The sequence below is a fragment of the Zonotrichia leucophrys genome, chromosome 3 (genome assembly GCF_028769735.1).
Source record: "Zonotrichia leucophrys gambelii isolate GWCS_2022_RI chromosome 3, RI_Zleu_2.0, whole genome shotgun sequence".
NCBI classification, from domain to species: Eukaryota; Metazoa; Chordata; class Aves; order Passeriformes; family Passerellidae; genus Zonotrichia; species Zonotrichia leucophrys.
In genome coordinates this window covers 49,371,094-49,391,101 of record NC_088172.1, presented here as the reverse complement: position 1 = coordinate 49,391,101, position 20,008 = coordinate 49,371,094, and the positions used below count along the sequence as shown (strand labels likewise).

Below are 20,008 nucleotides of genomic sequence, written 5' to 3'. Positions count from 1 at the left end.
AGCTGCAGACATGCTGGTCTGAAGTGTCTTTTGTCTGCTGACACTTAGAAGCAGGTTCCTGGCCAGATGTTTGAGTGTTGAATTATTTTGTTTAGTTGTTGCAAAATAATGTCTTCAAACTGTAACTTCAAAAACTGTAACAGGTAGAAATTCCCTGTCAAACCATCCTTTTTCTCTCTTTTTTTCAGTCCTTCACTTCCTACAGACAAGAGAAAAGCTGGTTGCCAGCAAGTGTGCTGTTCTTCCCTCCTTGCTTCAGCTCCTAGAAAAGAACCAAGTGTCACAGTAATACTAATTTTTTCCCCTTTGCTCTTTCCTGCTGTTGTTGCCAGGGTTTGTTCCCACTTGTAAACAAGTGGTGCAGGGAGCACGGAGAGATGGGGGAGGAGTTCGGACTCACTGTGCAAATACATACAGACATACTAATCTAAATTGATGCCTCGTTGAAAAAAATCACAGGTGAAGCAAACAGCCAACAATGGCTCACTCAAAGGCTCTCTTAGTGCTTGAAAACTTCATAGGTGGCAGATTTGTTCCTTGTTCCTCCTACATAGACTCCTATAATCCGTCCACCGGAGATGTCTATTGCAGGGTTCCAGACAGTGGCAAAGAAGAGGTGAGTACTATCCACATGGACAAAAAAGGGAAAAATGTTAAATGCATGTAACAATAACCTTTTGAGTGAGAGAGGCTGGAGGTGAGAGAACAGAAAAATGATGACTTCAATGCTTAAACAAGTAAATTCTTGGTTATATTATAGTATTGCATAATCCACTGCTGTGGCAGCAACTGCTGTCTTTTCTTTTTACATTTTACTATTAGAAAGTTATGGTCTGGATTCTAAGCTGGTGTGAATCAACAATGCTTCAGTAACTTGAATGGAGCTGCTTCAGCTCACATGGGGGGAGATGCCTTGTGCATAAGTTCACAATAACACCCAGACAGACTGTAAATATAAACAATCTGTGAGAACAGTGTTTATTGATCTCTTCTGTAAATAAATTTAGAGGCACCATATGCAACTGTGTTCTCCCTTAGTGTCTTGATGATTTGCAGTTTTCATTTTAAAGGGTTTTTGGCTTGCTGTCTCTTCTCTGAAGATGGTAAAAAGCTTTCAGACCTCTCTGGTTTTGATATTAGCAGTTGGATATTCAGTGCCTGTGATGAGTGTGTTTCCTTATAATATACCCTGTCCTCTGCATCCATAGGGTTTCCAGGCCTTGTGCTCTCTACTGGGGAGAATGTTTCCTGGAACACTGTACTTATGGTGGATGGGGTGTATGGATCAGGTGTGGATGGGCAGTGATGTTCATCAGGGGAGCTGCAGTTTCATTGATGCTGCTTTATAAGGGGCCTACAAGTCCAAAATAGTGTTTCAGACTTAGTGAAGAGGAAAGTGACTGCACAAGCTTGGATGGCACAGAGGGCTTGTCCACTATATTGTCAAATGTGGACAGCATTTTGAAAATGTTTTTTAAAACAGACTACTACAGTGTGTAGGTGTTCCCTTTGCTTGCATTTCAGCCTTATTGACAGCTTCTCTCAGCAGAAACCTTTGCACTGCAGTTTCAACTGGGTAAATATTTGTTAGATGCTGATGACCAAGGGTTAAAGAGTAACAGGTTGAGTTTGTTGGAATATATCTGTGTAAGTTCATTCCATTCCTAATTATGCCTGAGAAGTTTACTCTTCAATGTGCAGATGCAAATCTTCCTGTCCATTCATTTGCAAAATCATTAAACCAGAGAGATCTGAGAATGCCAGAGGCTGCTGGTCACTCTAGAGATATAGTTCAAGCATCCTAAGAGCAATGCTTTTCTCTTTCAGCTTTCTGAGTCAGTGTTTGTGTGTAGCAATGGGAACCCAGTTTAAAGACCTGTAAATTTGGTGAGTGCTTTAGTCCTGCCTTTAGACAGCTGTACAAGAAGATTGTGCTCTGCAGAGCTGGCATCCGCTGGGGACTGAAGAAAATGCAATCACACACTACTTGAGCTTATCTAGAGATACCAAATAAGCATCTAGACCAGAGTTCAGCAAAGGACTCAGAGTGCTTGTTTCTAGCAAGGCTCAATGTCCAGTTGCATATTATCTTGGTAAATTTTCCTGGGAAATTAGGTGAAACAAGGAGAGACAGTGAGTTTGTTGCTGACCCTTGAGTTTAACACCAGGTCAGCTGCTGTGGCCATTTAAGCCACTTTCTGCCAAAAACATTGAATGCATTTTTTTTTAGGGGTTAGTTTGTTCCCCAGCTAGATACCTTAAATTCTACATAGCAGCACCACAGCAAGACTGGCAGGTGCCCTGTATATCCAAAAAACAGGCTGATGGGGACTAATTAGTGCTGGCAAATATCTGCTTTAAAAACAGTTATCTTTAAAGAACCTGGCTCCTGCACATCATCCCTTGCAAATATCTTGTCCTGAGGGCAGTTCAGCATGGGATATTTTGATAGCAACCTTTTATGATGGGTCTGGATTGTGTGTTGTTTCTCTGTGTCTGTCTTATGCAGAAGAGGAAAGCAGAAGGAAGTGTTTCAGACACAGGAGTTCATAGTTGAATTCTTATGTGTGCTTTCTTTGTGGCTTTACTTTCTTTGCTGGTTTTTGCTAGTCAAACTAAGTAATTGTTTAACCTTTGTATGCTTAGTTCTTTTCTACAAATCCCCTTTTTTCCTCTTATATTTTCTTAGATTAATCTACTGCCACTTAATTCCTTCCTTTGCTAGTTTTCACTTCTGCTGTTTGTGAAAAAGCAGTATTTTTGTCCTTCTTCTAAACCCACTGAAGGGTTAAAAATGCAGACAGTATTGACTATCTCCTCTCCTGGCAGTACCTGGTGGAAAAGGCCACAGATGAGCAGCACAGGATGGGAGGGTGGAAGAACAAGTTAATTAGTGAAGGTGCTATGGTTTCACAGAGGGTGAACGTTTTCAGGCTAGCATGGCATCTGCACTGGACTCTCTCAGGAAGCTGCAGTTCCCCTTTCCCAGGCCTGGTTTGGTCCTGCTTCAGCTGTTCAGTGGCTGGCAGCCTGCTGCCATGGGCATTTGAGCAGGAGGTTGTTGAACTACAGTCGAAAGAGAAGAGTCTGGGTTTCTGAGCTTGGCCAGTGATCCATGCGACTCTCTGCATATTCGTTTAATTTCCCACCTTCCCCCCTGCACTGGTGGTGTTCTGGCTTTCAAACTCTGGGTGTTATTTTTACACGGCCCATAAATTCTGGTGTGTGTTGGAGGGGGAAGGAGAAGGGGTAGATAGAGTTTATTTTTTTGCTTGCTTGAAATTTCGTGCCCTCATTAGTAAAAAGTCTTTGGAGTACCTGTAAATTATTTTGTGATGGTTTTTATAAGACCTGTCACAATCTGAAGGAACAAATTCAGAACTCATTTTTGTGGAATTTGTGGAAAGGAGCTTCACTGACTTCATGGGAGCTATCAATATGGCAACATTCAGAGAGGTGATAATGGTCTGATCAATATTGCATCAGCATCCTCCTAGTTATTGATTTTGGCAGATTTCCAAAACTGAAGAAATTGTATGAGCAAAATTTTAGGAACACAGCTTTGACTAAACCACCACTTTGATGCATGCATTAGATTTTGGAAGTATGGCATAAGTGATACACAGGAAGCAAAAGCTGGGAAATTGGGCAGTTAATTAAAATATGGAAAGATATTGATGACCATCTTTAGTTAGTGTGAAACTGATAAACATGAAGAAGGAACTGCTTATAAATCAACAGATGAATGATGCAGGTAACTTCCACTTAAGAGTCCAGAGGAAATGACTGATGGGACAGAAAGCCTTCTGCTGAATTTTAATCCTTTGAAGATGGGTCTGCTTCAGAAAAGTGCTGGTAATCTACCACTACTAGGAAATGTCAGGCTGAAGGACTGTGCAGCTGTCATGTACATCTCTAGCAAAATACTGATGGGAGTGGTGTGTATCTGTATAAATGCATATCATGATTCTTACCTCTAGGCTTTGTTAGGTGTCTGGTAAGAGAACTGACTAAACTCCCAGTGTTGAAAAAGGAACTTTATTTTTTTCTGTGAGGGCATTAATGGCTTTCTGGCTGTGATCAGGTAAGATAAAATTTTCCTCTGAGTGTCCATCCCTAAATATATTCTTAGTCCTTACTTGAACCAAATGGTGGAAATCAAGAGCTAGCAGAGCATCCAGCTTTTCATCATTGCCTGCTGTGGCTGAGGTCTTGTGTTGCAAGGATTGTGCATGTTTAGACTGAAGCTGCATTTGCTCTGGGGAGATTCTTGCTCTTTCCTCCATGAGAAAAAAGATTCTTTTTGTTTTGGCCAGTGGCACCTGCTGGTGCCAGTTGACCATTCCAGCATTTCTTCCAGGCTTGGAGCGTGGCCCACAAGTTGCTGTAATTTGGAGAAAAACAAGAATCCCAGTGGAAGTTTCTTTTCTAGATATTCTGTTTCAGTGACACTTCTTGAGTTATGAGGTAGTGTCTTGTAAACAATGGAGAAGCTCTAAGGCATTGTCATCTCCCCAGCAATGTGGTCTGGATTATAAGTCTCTGAAATATGAATTTATCTGCTGAGTGTTTAATATTTTCTTAAGCCTTTCATTAGCATTCACGATTGCTCTTTTGCTTTTTTAGGTGGAAGCTGCTGTCAAAGCTGCTAAAGATGCCTTCCCAATTTGGTCCTCAAAAAGTCCATTGGAAAGATCTCAGATCCTGAACAAATTGGCAGATCTGATTGAACATGACCTGGAAGCGTTTGCACAAGCAGAGTCAAAGGATCAGGGTAGGAACTGGAACTGTTGATCTCAAATAAGTGTGCCTTGTTGGATATTGAAATGGAGGATTTGGATGAAATTTTTTTTTTTATGGTATGAACTGTTGGAGCAAATTGGAGTAGATGTGCATGAACCTTGAGGAGGTACTGGATTTGGGATTCTTGGGTGATTCTTGCTTTTTGGAATTACCGACTTTGACTTCATTTGTCAGATATTTGGAATTACTAGAGGGAGCTGTTGTCATTGACTATGTTTGTACTGTGCTGGTGGTTACTCGGGCACAGGACAAAAGACATTCCCCAAAAGACACACAAATCAACTTTGAGAGACTATAAAGCAATTTGTAGTTAACTTTAAAAAGTTAACTTAAAAGGTTTCTGTCCATAATGACAGTAGCATGTTTTTTTTTGTTTCAGGAAAAACGATAACATTTGCCAGAACAGTGGACATCCCTCGGGCCGTGCACAACTTCCGATTCTTCGCCTCCTCCATCCTTCATCACGTCACAGAGTGCACCGAAATGCCAGCCATGGGCTGTATGCACTACACCTCCAGGGCACCTGTGGGAGTTGGTATGATGATCCTCACATGCTGAGAAGCTTGGCAGAATATCTGCCTCCGTAGGGGCTCAGAAAAGAGATTTTTGAAAGCATTTATTATCCCTGAGTCATGTGCTAAACATGGGCTTGTCTGCTAAAGCATCAGCAACTCCATGTAAAATCAGTTACGTGACTTCATGGCAAAAAAAAAGAAAAAAAGACTGCATACCTAAAAAGCTTCATCTACTGCTCTCACCTTCACAGTCTCTCTTGTGTTTTGTCCATGTGTGTCTGTGGGTGAGCATTACAGCTGTGGGTCAGTGTGATGTGCAGAGCACTGAGCTCCTGCTCCAGCGGGGAGAGTGGGATCCCCCTCTCTTTTGGGAAAGCTGTAGTAGTCTGTGACCTGAGTGCACTTGGGTGAAGAAACTACTCTAGCTGGGGAATTGCTGAACTCAGCCACTAGTTGATGCTGCTGCTTCAAGAAATTAAGTGGTTGGCTTAGCTGAAAAGTAACAGTGTTGTAATGCTTTCATTATTAGGTTATGTTATACATAATAGTATAATTAACATCTAACATTAAATATATGTGAGTTCTCCACATTTACACTTGCAGTACTTAAAATGTGAAATTGGCTAATTTAGAGGACCCTGTTAAAACTTTTCTTGAGCAGTGGAGAACGTGACTTTTTCTGGTAAAATTATTCTCATAAGGAAAAGTCCTTCACTCAATCTACTCCATCAAACAGAAAGAAATCCTGTGACTTTTGTAAGGAGTCACACATGACAATTACAGATTTTTTTTCATAATTTCTTATTAATATGTAAAGTGAAAATATTCCTAAAGGAAATTACTGAAAATAATTCTGGTCATTCAGCAATTCATGGGAACAACAGTTCATATAGTGATAAATGTTGGCACTCATAAATTAGACTAAAAGTTCTCTGGAAAATGTGTACTGTATGTTATACAGAGTTTGGTTAATATTAAAATTGAAAAATAAAAAACAGCTTTAAAGAGCAAGAGAAAGCAGGAATCTGATCTGAGCTGGCACATTCAGCCTGGAGAAGACAATGCTTTTGGCAGACCTGCCAGAGAGCTTAAGAGAGAGGGACTTTTTACAAGGACATGTAGTGATAGGACAAGGGGCTTCAAACTGAACGAATGTAGGTTTAGATGTTAGGAGGAAATTCTTTACTGTGAGGGTGATAAGGCACTGGTGCAGGTTGCCTGAAGAAATGGACAATGGCCCGACCCTGGCAGTGTTCAAGGCCAGGTTGGATGGGGCTTTGGGCGACATGGTCTAGTGAAAGATGTCTCAGGGGGGTTGGAACCAGATCATCTTTAAGGACCCTCTCAACCCAAACCATTCTATAATTACTTTCACTTGCTCTTTGCTAACACAAAGTATTGCCTACAGACAAGTTGTTGCAAATTATTGTTATGGCTAACCTTGCATTAATGTTCCTGAAAAATACTAAAAAACTTCCTGAGAATATAAGATTCTGCCCTGAAGAAGCAGCAAAACTTATTCAGAGAGTTCAGCTGATCCCTTTTAGAATCATTTGCACAGGTTCTTTAAGAAATTATCTCCCTGCCAGAAATGCTGCAAATTTATTGTACATATTGCCTGGAAAAAAAAGCTATGACCAAATTCCCTTCGTAGATCTGAATTGGTGTATATAATTCTTGAGGTCAGAGAAATGAGTTTTGTATCCCCGCAGACTGACCTCCTGTCTTTGTGGTTTTGTTTTGTAGCTGGCTTAATCAGTCCTTGGAATTTGCCACTGTATTTGTTGACTTGGAAAATAGCTCCTGCCATTGCATGTGGAAATACTGTGGTTGCCAAGCCAAGTGAGATGACATCTGTCACAGCCTGGATGATGTGCAAACTCCTGGAAAAAGCAGGTAAGTCCTGTAGCATGCTAAGAAACAGGAATAGAATGGAAATGCTTGTCTGTGCACCAGGTTTTTTTTTAGTTGCAGAAATCAGAAGGTGTTTAAAGGCTCTGGGAAAGACTGCTGTAGCTGAATGTTGCACTGGAGAACAAAAGGCTTTTTCTGTGCTCACACTATCCTGTCTCCCCAATCCAGCTGTTGCTCATTTTTTCCACTATCTTCTGATGGAAAGTTTTGCCCCTCCTGCACTCCATTTACAGATGTCATAAGTCTGTGGTGCAAGCAAAGGAGCCATGAGAGAATAAAGGAGTGAGAATCAGCTCTTAGTGAACTCTTTACTTATTAGTGTCACTCTGTCATGGCTGTATTGGGTGCATTATTAATTAAAACTGGGATAACAATTCCTTGTTCCCTGAATGACTGTACACTGCATCTCTGGTGATCCATGTCAGACAAGCTGGATTAGTGGGACTGCTTTTGTCATTTAACCCATGAGCCATGGAGCTGTCTAACACGTGCATTTCAGCTGCTACTGAAGTTAAGGGTTAGTGTTTTTCACCCTCGAGCTGCTGGTGACTTTCTAACTTCAGGGACAAAACAAAGTGAGGTGACACCCTCGGAGGGACAGGAGGGTACAATGACTGTGTGTCACTTTGGTTTTTTAAGATTTTCTAAGCCTTCTGATGTTGACATTCTTGTAGCGAGCTTTCTCACACACTTTCTGTAAATAACTCATTGTTTTGTATTCCTTTATGGAGGAGGAGAAAGTTGATAGACTGTTGGTTTGTCCAGTGTCACTGGAGAGGTGGCACTGTCACCCTTCAATCCACTGTCACTCTTAGGAAACTATAAATGTTAGAGTCAGAAAATAAACTTCCCTTTTTCTTCACCTTAAGAGCAGCGGTGTGCGCTTGTGTTCTTTCGTGTCCTATTGCAACAACCGTGCACCTTTGTTCCCATCAGGGGTGCCTCCTGGCGTGGTGAATGTCGTGTTTGGGACAGGGCCCAGGGCAGGAGAGGCCCTGGTGTGCCACCCCGACGTGCCCCTGATCTCCTTCACGGGCAGCACACGGACGGCGCAGCGCATCACGGAGAGAAGCGCCCCGCACTGCAAGCGGCTCTCGCTGGAGCTGGGAGGCAAGAACCCCGCCATCATCTTCGACGATGCCGACTTGAGCCAGTGCATCCCCACCACCGTCAGGTCCAGCTTTGCCAACCAGGTGCCTCCCGCCCCTGTAACACACAAACCCCGCTGGCAGCAGGAGGGGTGTGTGTCTGAGGGCTTGTGTGCATGCTGCACCCGCCTTTGGATCTGGATCTCAAATTGTCAAGGTCTATTTCAAGATCGTGCTGGAGAAAATCCTAAGTAGGAAAATATGAAAAGGGTTTCATTATTCCACAAGGAAGGACACAGAGTAATAAAAGGCTCTTCTTTGTGCTCGCCATCAGAAGATAACAAGGTGTTATTACTCCTCTCAAAGCACATACATTTCTTATCTCTCAGGGAAGCAGCTGCTGTAAGTTCCACTGTGTAAGAAAGTGGGAAGCTTGTTGATTTGTTAGAATTAAATTAGGGGACTTCCCCCGAAATTTTACCAACATTATTCTTCCCTCATCACCACCTTCAGGAGAGAGCACCAAAGCCAGGAAATTGTATCTGGGCAAATGTTAGAAAAATAGCTTGGTATCAGAGATTATCGGAAATGGAGAGCGATCATTCAGAGTTGGAAATCATGTTACCTATAAAAATGCTGGAGAAGAAAACATGTAATTTATAAAATTAAATTTACTTATGGTAGTGATTGCATGATACTGATACAGTTTTGCCTTTTCCTTCTCCTTTTTTTTTTAATCTGGAAAAAAAATTCCCATTTTGCAGTGCTGGTTAATGTAGTTTGCACTCCTGAGGATGCAGGGACACGAGTGAACTGGCTAGTAATTCCTAATACATAGAAATTATGTAATTCCTAATACATAGGATTTATGTCAATAGTACAATGTAATATGAACCAATATTGTTGATTTCTGGTTTGTTTCTTTCTTTTTGATAGGGTGAGATCTGTCTCTGCACCTCCAGGATCTTTGTTCAGAGGGGAATATACAGTGAGTTTTTGAAGAGGTTTGTGGCAGAGGCCAAGAAGTGGAAGACTGGGAATCCCTCAGATCCTACAATCGATGTGGGAGCACTAATAAGTAAAGAGCATCTAGAAAAGGTGATGCTACATGGAGTTTATTTGATTTCATCTCATCTTTTAGAGGGCTAAAAGGTAGTTTTAGAACTATGTGGGAGAGGATCTTGTCATCTCCAAGATCAGCTCTGAGGGATGATAACTCAAAGCCATTATAAGGTATCTTTTTAATGAGGTTTCTGTTGCTTGTGGTTTGGGATCATGTGATTACTCTGAAAAAAAATCAGACTCCCTGGGGAAAATAATTTAAAATGGCAAAAGAATATTTACTCCTGTTTGAGTGGGATAATTATAATGTCTTCTAAGTCCTGAATTTATATTCACAAATCTTGGCGTTCAACAACATTTTCTTGGATTTTAATAGTGCATTTGATAATAAGTTAGTTAACAAGGTAAAAATTTTATTTTTATATCACTCTGGCAAATTCTGGCTTGTACAGAACAGTTTCCTAGAACTGTTTGCAGTAATTTTTAATGGTCTGTGTGTGGAGAGCAGCTGAGATGGTGCACAGTTAAACACAGTTTGCTTCAGTGGCTTATATGAAATGAAAGGTGTCAGAGTTCAGGGAGAGCAGATACTTATATCCCAGAAATCTCTGACGCAAGAAGCAGACCAAAAAACCACAGAGTGAGAGAAAGCCAGATCTTTAATATGCTTCCCTGATGCCTCAGAAGGTTCTCCAGGTTCTCTTGTTCTGAAGAAGAGACCACTTCCTGAGGTCTTTGTAGCACCACAGAGAACTTCCAAGTTTCACCTACCAAGGTGCCTAAAAGAAGAAAAAGATAAGGAAGTCCTGTGGTATCTCTGTGGTCTTTCTGTAAGGAGGGAAACCAGGCAATGACTGCAGCACAGCAGAAGCAGATCAACAGTACAAGAACATGTGTTCAGGGTAGCAAGCTTATGGTAGCAGCAACCACAGAAACATCTTTAATCATTTATTGATGAGATTTTCTGTAGCATTCATGGCTTCATCATCCTAGTGGCATGCAAACATTCAAAAGCCCTGCCTTGAAGCAGGAAAATGCCACTGATTCCTTGGAGTAAATGAGTGAACCATGGCATGGGGTACATGGCAAACTGCTCCTGAGGAAATGGAGGGAGGCTCTAGAACCACTTGTATTTTCTCCAAGGGTCCTGCCCTTTTGACAGTACTTAGTGGGAAGGGCCAGCAGTGTTGTCTACTAGGATAGTAAGTGTTAGGAAAGAGCAAACAATTGCTTTTTTCAGCAAGAAATACACAGCTTTGCATGCAAAGAAGCAAAACAACAAAATTGAGGGAATGCTGCCCTCTATTGCAAGAGGGCAGCATGTTCCAGCTGGAGTTGTTCAGGGGCTCCTTCTGATGTGTGAACCCTTGGGATTTGGTGTCCTTTAGCAGTGATGTTTTTCTGCTGCTTCCCCAGGTAAGGACCTATGTGAAGAAAGCCCAGGCTGAAGGAGCCAGAGTCCTCTGCGGAGAGGGAGTGGATCCTTTGGCCCTCCCACCTGGCAACCAGAAAGGCTATTTCATGTTGCCCACAGTTATTGCTGAAGTCAAGGACGAATCTTGTTGCATGCAAGAAGAGATCTTTGGTCCTGTGACATGTGTGGTACCATTTGATACAGAAGAGGAGGTGATCAGAAGAGCCAATGGTGTGAAGTACGGCTTGGCAGCCACGGTGTGGTCCGGCAACGTGGGGCGCGTTCACAGGGTGGCACACAGGCTGCAGTCTGGGCTGGTGTGGACCAACTGCTGGCTTGTGAGAGACCTGAACTTGCCATTTGGTGGGATGAAAGCCTCAGGCATAGGCAGGGAGGGAGCAAAGGATTCCTACGAGTTCTTCACTGAGGTCAAAACCATCACAATAAAGCACTGACATATATCAACAGAAGTATTTTAGAGTGAAATAAATGACAGCAATTTAAGTTACCTAAAATGGCTCCTTAGAATACAGGCTGCTATTGTGGCCATTCCTTTCTTGAACTTTGGTCAAGTAATATCAATGATAGCTGAGAATTATCATCCCAAATGCTAATGTTAAAGTCAGTTTTTCATGTTGAATGAGAAGGTCAGTGTGCACTCCACAATCAACCCATCTCAAGCCAGATGACTTGCCTGTCTTACAGATCTGAAATCTTTTTGATATTTTTGATATTCATGCCTCAAAAATCTATCCCTTTAAGGCAGATTGGAGAAAGAGTATATGACAGTAGCTCTGGTTTGTGAATTACCTTGAGGGACAAAGTAGCAAGCACATGGTAAGACTGATATGGTAAAGGGGAATCAGCTCATTTTCGCTCTAAACAACGGGGTCCACACATCCACCCATGTTACATTTCACTGATATCAGACAAGGATTGATACTACACTACACTGAAAGCCTGAGGAACTACCTTTAACCAAGTGCTTGAAACCGTGGGGTCATGGCATTCTCTTGATATTCATGGAAACAATAAATGTTTTAATTATAACCTTCTTTATGGTAGGGAGCTGAATCATTCTAATACTTGTTCTCTGTTTTGAAATTAAAGCCTTTTGTCACTTCAGGACCTCAGTGATGGTGGTTTTTACATCCCAGCACAAAAATATGCTGCATCACAAACAGCATCACTCTTCATTAAGAGAACCCAGAATTTACTCCTGAGAGAATGAACTGTTGGAAATGTTTATCACCAAAATATAAAGCCACTTCCAACTCTTCCTCATTTGTTTGCAGAGATTTTTTAATCAGGTATCTCACTAACTTGTTTGCTTTCAACAAAAAGAGAGACTTGGATACACCTCCACATCTCTGGATGCCACCTGGTTGCAGGGCACCCCTAGCAGCGAGGTTGAAATTGTGGGCATTTGATGGATTTGGTACAAGAACCCCCAGTTGAAGGCATGCTAAGGAAATACGTAAAAATTATAGGCTTATTGAATTGATGTATTCTGAAGAAACATAAACATTTTATTTTGAAAATGCCTAGGTCTATTCATGACCATGTGGTGGCAGCAGAACACCTGCTTTGGTGTTTTTAATCACTCAGCTGGGAGGGGAATAAACAGCTATAGAAGTACATGCTTCATTCTGCTGATTTCTTTTCTATTTACACATCCTGTTTGGAAGAGCACAAGAAACAAAAATTGTGGAACAGTTCCTTAGTTGGGGGGTGATGGGGACACGTGCGGAACAGACATTTTCAGCAACAGCAGATGGGATATTGCACAATTAGTAGAAATGGATGAATACCTTCCCCCATCTGGATCTGGTCTAGGTTCAGGTTTAATGAGATAAATTTGCTTTCAGGGGTTGATTTTATCTTTACATTAAATGTGATGGGAGATTTCCAGATGTATTTCACCTGCTGCAGACAAAGGTCTGTGTGTCATCTACGTGATTCTGGCCCAAGACATCAGAGGTGGAGTAGTGGATGGGGTGGGGACAGAGCTCTGCAGGACCCCCAGGTGTGGGGTATGGAGGTGGTGGCCCTCTGTCCAGCATGACTGTGAAGATTTCTCAGAGGTGAACTTCTGGGAAGCCCCATTCCATCATCCCTGTGTCCAGCACCTCAGAGAGGTAAGGGACGTCTGCTGGTGCTAATGATGCTGCTGACTTTTGGGCAGGAGGGAGAGCTCATGTGAAGATACAAAATATTGTCCCTTTCTACATTTTCCATCTCTAATGGGTGGACTCCTTCCTTCTACAGCTAATGTGCCGTTCAAGTACCTTGCTCATTCTGCTATTTCTTGCCCTTTTGGATTACTATACTTTTGCGCATGTGCAGATGTGAGGGTGTTACCCAGTGGGGACATTTCCTGCCAGCAGTAATGGGTGATTGTTGCCTTTCCCATGCCTACCTCCAGCCTTAGGCCCCAGCCCCAAAGGGACATGCTGCTGCTGCTTGTGGCAGTGAAGCAGGTACCATGGCACAGGTTACCTACTTGTGCCAGGAGCTCTCTGTGGGTGCAGAATTTTCCTATATACCAAGAGCTATGAGCTTTCCCATGTCTTTTATTCAGACCAACTTCCAGTGTAGCAACATGTATGGATAACTGTCTCATCTTACAGATGGAGCAGTCCAGGGACTTCTTCCTACAGCTAATGAAGGTGTCTATTACAGCTGCTTTGTTTCAGAGTTTTCTGCTCTCACTCTAAGTGGACTGTGAAGAGGATATCCTGGAGGATGAGGCAGGCTGATCCAAGTTATGAGGCTGACAGCTCTTGCAGAGTTCTTCAGCCTTCATTCCCCCATGTTATGGAATTTTCCAACATGACCGTAAAGCTTATTTTTTCTGTAGACTGCCCTGGCTTGAGCATGAAATCATGTGGCCATTGTGAGGATTTGTTTAATTACTGTTATGTAATTCTCAGAGAGTTGCTCCATCTGTTAATTCTTACTGATGGAGTGAGTACAGTTCAGTTTAATACTAGAAGATTATCTCACTGGTGTGAGATGATTACTTTACATGGGAGGTATTAATATATTTGCCGTCCTTTACAGCTCTCAATTAGCATAGAGTTATTTCTCTTCTATTTCAGATCATTTCTCAGCCTATTTATGTCTGTACCCAGTTATTGTATAATGCCTGAAAGCAGCTTTGCTTGGGGAGACTCTGCATGAAGTTTGGAGAGGGGACACATCAGCTCTAATGTTTATATTCAAATCACGCTATGTCCATGTTCCCACAGTGTTTCTAACTTAGGTAAAGCAAGACATTTTAAAACTCTCAGGGATGAAAACAGACTTGACTTTTTGGGTCAGAGAAAGTTTCATGTGTAACTTAAATGTGCAGAACAAGAATGTAAACCAGTCCAGTAAGCTAGACTGGTTTTAAAACCCAAGCTTTGAATTTCTGAACTTCAGAAAGCTATACCTTAAGATTCACCTTCACAGGTAGAGTCAGATACTTAAGACTTTCCTCTTATGAATATCAACAAATAAAGGAAAAAGGGGGAGAAAAAAGACAGTGGGATTGTGAGGGAACAGTGAGGACTTTCTTTCCAGACTTGTCTCCAGGGCTTAGGTTTAAGTTTTTGCTCAGACTTGAAGCTTAAGCTCAACACCTGTCTCGGCTCTAGAAAGAATACTGGCTGAAGTGTCCAAATACTTGTACTCAAACTTCATATTAAATTAGAGGATTTTCTGTGTGGTGGGAGAATGAAAAATGAAAATGGAATGAAATTTTCTTAGAGTAAGACTAGGGTCTCACTTTCCATCCTAGATGGTAATTAAATATGCTATAGAAAGCTGAATATAATGAATAAAGGAAACCAACAACAGTTGCAGGAAATTCTGGGACGTTTTCTTCATTGAATTCTGTTCCCCTCCTTCCCAAGCATTTGTTTTTGCGCTTGGAGGGCGATGTTTGTACTTAAGGGACAACAATGAGCAAGGTGTTTTCTAGAATACATCAAATCTCTGCTGGTAATAGTTGTAATTTAGGTGAAGATTGGGGTATAATGAGAAAAAGAGGAAAGCCCTGCAATATTATAACTGGTTAGACAGAATGCATCCTAATGCAGCTGAAGGCTGGTTATGCAGCCAAAACCTATGTGTATGGCGTTGCCTCCTGAAAAGGAGCAGCTGAAATGGATTTGGAGATTATGAGGGAAAGTGCAATCAGTGTGAGAATGCCAGTTCAGCCAAAGCAGCCCAACAGGGTAGAACTCAGCCTGAGCTTTGCCACATCATTGCAATTAACAGGAGAGCCAGCATGATGCTGGAGAGAATAAGAAGAACTGTGCTAAATCTGCAAACAATCTTTACCTTTGTATATAATCTTACTGTCATGTTGTGCATCTATTTCTGTTCTCTTTAACAAATAGATTTGGAGGGAGGAAAATTACTCCAAATTCTGAAAAAAGTCTTTCTAGTGTGGGACCTGGATGATGTATTGCAACACCTTTTGGCTTCACAAACACCTGTTTTACCAAGACAACTGGTGTGTGTGTTCATATGCAAGGAAGAAATTGCAGGGGTCAGTGATGAGTCTAGAGGGGCAGATGCACACTCCTGGGCTTCTGTGCTGAATGCAAGTTTTCTCTCTTAAAACACAGAAGGTGGTGGAGTACACCTGACTGGTGTGTTCTCTGCTGGGTGACGAGTTAAGCACTGCACAGCCTGCCTTGGCATTTCTCTCTGGCACCAGGTGTCCTTAATAACATCCTAGAAAATGCAGATGCTCCCACAGAAGAGAGCACGAGGATCCTGGATGGGCAGTTGTTTAAGGTGGAAAGAGGAAGATGGAAGTTGTCACTGTCAGGTGGGTCAGGCCAAGGTTTCTCACCTGGATGCTACCACTGTGTTTTTGTCCTGTGCTTTGGGAAGGACCAGTGTGCTGGACCTTGCAGCTTGGCAAGGAGTGCCTGGTCCAAGGAGCCCACTGGGACATGAGGAGGTGACAGACAGATGCTGGGCTACAGTGGAGGCTGAGGCAAAACCACTTGTGCAGCTTCCCCATAGGCACGTGGGGCCTTTGTGCAGTTACATGAAGGGTGAAATAACATTTCTCTGTGTGTAAGAGCTTCTGTGGGGTGCCCAGATATGATAGTGATGGGGTTTGTAATATTACTCAAACCCACAAAAGGCTTCTTCCAGGGTATTGCTAATGAGAGCTATCTCCTGGTTTCAGAGAATGGGAAGTAATTACAGACTATTTATTGTGAAATGAGGACACACATTCATTCACAGGGTGCTAAACTTGTCCAATTAACTCTGAGCTCCTGAAATAATAATGAGAAGATTATGCTACCATTTTAGTAATTGGATTTTCTCTTCCTTTGGGAGCAGTGCCTATTAAAGTAGCAGCATATCCTTGGTTACAGAGAGATTTCATGTTTTTCTTCAATTTTGGCTGACCCAACAAAAAAGTCAGGCAAAGTCACATTTTCTGCAGCTGTAATATGGCATTTTCAAAGGTTGACTTATTAAAAAAAAAAAAAAAGGAAAAAAAAGGAACATTTCCTAATGTTGCCTTAATTTTTTAAAACTGATTTGTTTACACTTGGCTGCAGTGAATTGACTGTATTTCACTGATGAAAATGTGAGCTCTTGTCCTCAGGATAAAGGCCAAAATGTCTGTTGGTGGAAACAGCAGAATGTCTGTCTGGGATTCTCTTTGGGATTCTTTGGTGAAATATCCATGTTTTCGCATGAGTACTTATTAGCTGAAAGTAGGTAATTTCAGTCCTGCTGAATGGCTGTATTTCAGTCACTCTTTTCCAAGGAGACACTGGAGCCAGTTTTCCAAGTAGAGGACATCGAGTAGGTTTGATAAGATAACCTTAGAAGTTTGATTAGGAAATTACCTCCTTCCTGTGCTGGTTTGAATCCAGAACTGCACTAAGCTTTTTGAGGATGGAAAGGATACTTTTGTAACCCATAATTATATTCCTACAGTTAATAATTTTTTTCTCAAGTTGTCAGCTTTGCCTATTCAAATGCGTAGTGTGGAGAAGTTTTTTGGATGGTCAGATGTATCTCTGGCTTTTGTGGCTTTGAGTCATATGGGACAGGGGTGAAAACCAAGATTCTACAAGAGCCACATGCTCCAGAGTTTGTTGATGATTCAGAGAGAAATCTGCTGTTGCAGTGCTGTGAGATTCTTCTAATCAGTTGACCCCTGCAAGGAGCTTCAGGCTGCTTCCTCTGTTGGTGATATATTTTGAAACCTTTCCTTTATGTTTAAAAAATAAGTATGTGTATGTGCATAACTGTTTAGATATGCAGTTTCCACAGCGTGGTGCTTCAGTTTGAAGGGCAAGATGAGGTATTGATCCAAGCGCTTCCAAAGAAACTCTCACTCTTCCCTTACTTCAGTTTCTTTCCATGAGCAGCCTGAAAGAAAACAAGTATTTTAGATTCCTGAGCTCTCTTTAGCACAACATGCTATGTATTTGTTTTACTTAACACCATCCACTCATCTAAATAATTAAACAGCCTTATTTTGAGAACAGGGGTTCAGGGGAGGTCACATTCCTCTCAGCTGATACAAATCAATGTCTACCTTTGATAGTCAGTTGGTGGTTTGGTTCTGGTTTTGCTGCCCTCCTGCCTAAGACTCACTTTTCCTCCCAGGGTCTGACTGATACTTCTTTTTTCCACAGTGGAATTAGAGCATTTTTTACCAAAGCAAATTGTGCTTCTTTGCCTGAGAGATGTAACTGTTCACCATTGGGGAGGAAAGTAATTCCTCCCATTATTCTTCCTGAGTTTTGGCTAAGCTATTGCAGTTCATGCAGTTTGGATGTAAGGATGATAATATTCTGTCTAAGGACAAAATACAGCAAGAGGTACATTTCAGTTGGATTTTTAAATATGCTCATTCTTTCCTTCCTAATTAATATTTAGAAATGTACTGCCATGTACTCAGATTCACTTGTTGTTTTGCTACTACATACCACTTCTCACCAGTCTTAGTCAGTGATATGAATTATTTAATGGGCATACTGTGCAACAGAAACAGCATTTTTAGCTGGGCTGTTATGTATTTGGACAGACACAGAAAAAATTATTTTTTGAGGGAGCTGTCAGAAATCCGCTTTTTAAAACTATGACCCCTGAATGCTGAAGAAAATGTTGTAATGTTCCAGTCATATTGACTCCAATGTCCCATTTGGGTTACCTGTCAAAAGTAGGTAGTGAAAACAGAGCTCTGACTGAGATACAGCTGGGAAACATCAGTTTCTAAGAAAGCCCTTAGGCTCTAAGTAAAACTTAGATTAATAATCCTACAACTGGACAATTTCTCTGTTGTACGCATTCTATGCAGCACTGATCTGCTTTTTTTGAGGTTGGAAAAGATGGATTCAGGTTATCTGCTCTTAACACCTCCTTTGAAGGTCTTTCCACCTTCAAAGCAGGATATGAACTTTAGTTAATTAACCTTCTTTGCACATTTTACACCTGGAAATGTGAACCATTTTTCTTCTTGCTGCTGAGGCTATTTAAGGACAGACTATACTGTAATGCCTGCAAGACATTTCTTCAAAGTGAGTTGAGGGTAGTGTTTTCCCTCGTGTAGTCATGTTCTGAATGGTTTGACTAATCTCAGCAGAGAAGAAAGTTGCTTTGTATAGAAGAGGCAGAATATTCCTGGCTGAAATGTTCTTGCTTAGTCCTTTCTTTGGTAGTAATATGATTTATGTTGTCTTCAGGCATCCTGGAAAAATAACTGCTGGAACTCCAGGAAAAAGGTGTCAGCTGGTGTCTACTCTGGCTGCTGGGTGTCTGATAGGGATGAGTTAGAGCAGAGCTGAGGTAGAAAGAGTGAAAGATTTCAGTGTCCATCAGAGGAGGGCAGACACTAATTCAGGAAGGTTGGTTAGTTCTTGTTTCACTGTAGATGAATATTGTAAATCAATTTATATACCTCTAAATAATAAAGACACTTGAAGTAACAGCAGATGTAAAGAAGCAGAATAGGTGAGGACTGGACTCGGATGAAGCTCAGAAAAGAAAAAAATTAAATAACTTTTATAGGGGGGTATTGGCTTTTGCCTTTGAGATCATTCAAATCATGTAGAGAGAGAAAAAGCAACTGCTGACACTCATCTGTGCACAGGAAAATAATAAATCTATGGCAACATTCTGAACAATATAAAATTTTCTTTTGGATCTCACTGCCATGAAATAATATAAGAGCTTAACTTATTTTGGTTTTAGGAAACAGCTGTCAAGGGCTGGAGTTGTACTCCATGGAGTTGTCACTGGGTTGCTGTCAGATTTTGAGTGCTCTTGAAAGAGCTCTTTTCCTTGCAGCTAAGTCAGGTAATTTTTATGATTAATTCACAGCATTCTCTCTTTCCACATGTGGCTACTTAGCTATCCTCTGAGTTAAATTTAAGAAATGTGAACACTCAAAGTAATGATGGTGCATGGACTAAGCCCTGCATGATCAGAGCAGCAGGTGCATTAGGTGTGCCAAATTAGAGTTGTTTAGTTCTTAACTAAGCTGGAAGTTTCCTGGGGTTTCACAAATGAAATTCATGTGAATTTTGGTCTGGTTTTATTCTATGAGGCCCTGAACAATTTATCATGCTTTGAATAGAAATGATTTGTGGTCCTGTAGTTCTCCATGCAGAACACTTGGTATCTGAAACATCAGAATGGTAATAACTCTTATTTCTCTGTAGGGGAGACTGATGCATTTTTGATGGAAAAATGTGAATGAGGAAAGGGCTCTCTAGTACTAGGAAAGAAGCTGAATGCAGCATTTTGTTCTTCCAGCATCAGTGGATGCCTTTTTCCCATCAGGGACAGTTTTGCTCTGGATGGGTAAGTGTGGGGGTGAGCCCAGACCAGCCCGGCAGCGCTGGGAGGACTCAGCCTGTTCTCAACTTGGCTTCTGGTCATCACAGTAGGAAGTTTGGCCAAGCACAGCTCCAGCTCTTAACTTTCCACTTAGAGCAGCAATTCTCCCTGGAGTGGGAGGGAGCAACAGTAAAGAGATGGTCAGACTGTGTGACCAAAGTATTGTTTAAAGGTGACTGTATATCTCAGATCAAGGGCAGTGTCCTTTCCCCCCTTTCCCTCCAAAAGGTTAATACAGCTCATGGTCTCAGGCAGCAGTCATGCAGAGTGGCACTGCACCCTTTCCTCAGGATGCATCCCGTGCAATCCAATCTTTGTAAAGACCATATCCTGAACTG

General features: G+C 41.6%; 1 protein-coding gene across 1 annotated transcript; it reads left to right on the top strand.

Moving 5' to 3' along the window:
* The first annotated feature begins 417 nt into the window (after positions 1-417).
* ALDH8A1 (aldehyde dehydrogenase 8 family member A1) lies at positions 418-11,922 on the top strand. Its single transcript, XM_064706926.1, has 7 exons — positions 418-616; positions 4,627-4,774; positions 5,183-5,338; positions 7,065-7,214; positions 8,169-8,425; positions 9,257-9,418; positions 10,799-11,922. The coding sequence occupies exons 1-7, from the start codon at positions 479-481 to the stop codon at positions 11,249-11,251; spliced, it is 1,464 nt and encodes a 487-aa protein (XP_064562996.1). The 5' UTR covers positions 418-478; the 3' UTR covers positions 11,252-11,922.
* Positions 11,923-20,008: the final 8,086 nt, after the last annotated feature.

Excerpts from the sequence above, each read along its gene's own strand:
- ALDH8A1 (XM_064706926.1), top strand. The coding sequence starts at position 479 with ATGGCTCACTCAAAGGCTCTCTTAGTGCTTGAAAACTTCATAGGTGGC. Across the intron at positions 617-4,626 it reads CAGACAGTGGCAAAGAAGAG|GTGGAAGCTGCTGTCAAAGC; the intron begins GTGAGTACTATC and ends TTGCTTTTTTAG. Across the intron at positions 9,419-10,798 it reads GTAAAGAGCATCTAGAAAAG|GTAAGGACCTATGTGAAGAA; the intron begins GTGATGCTACAT and ends CTGCTTCCCCAG.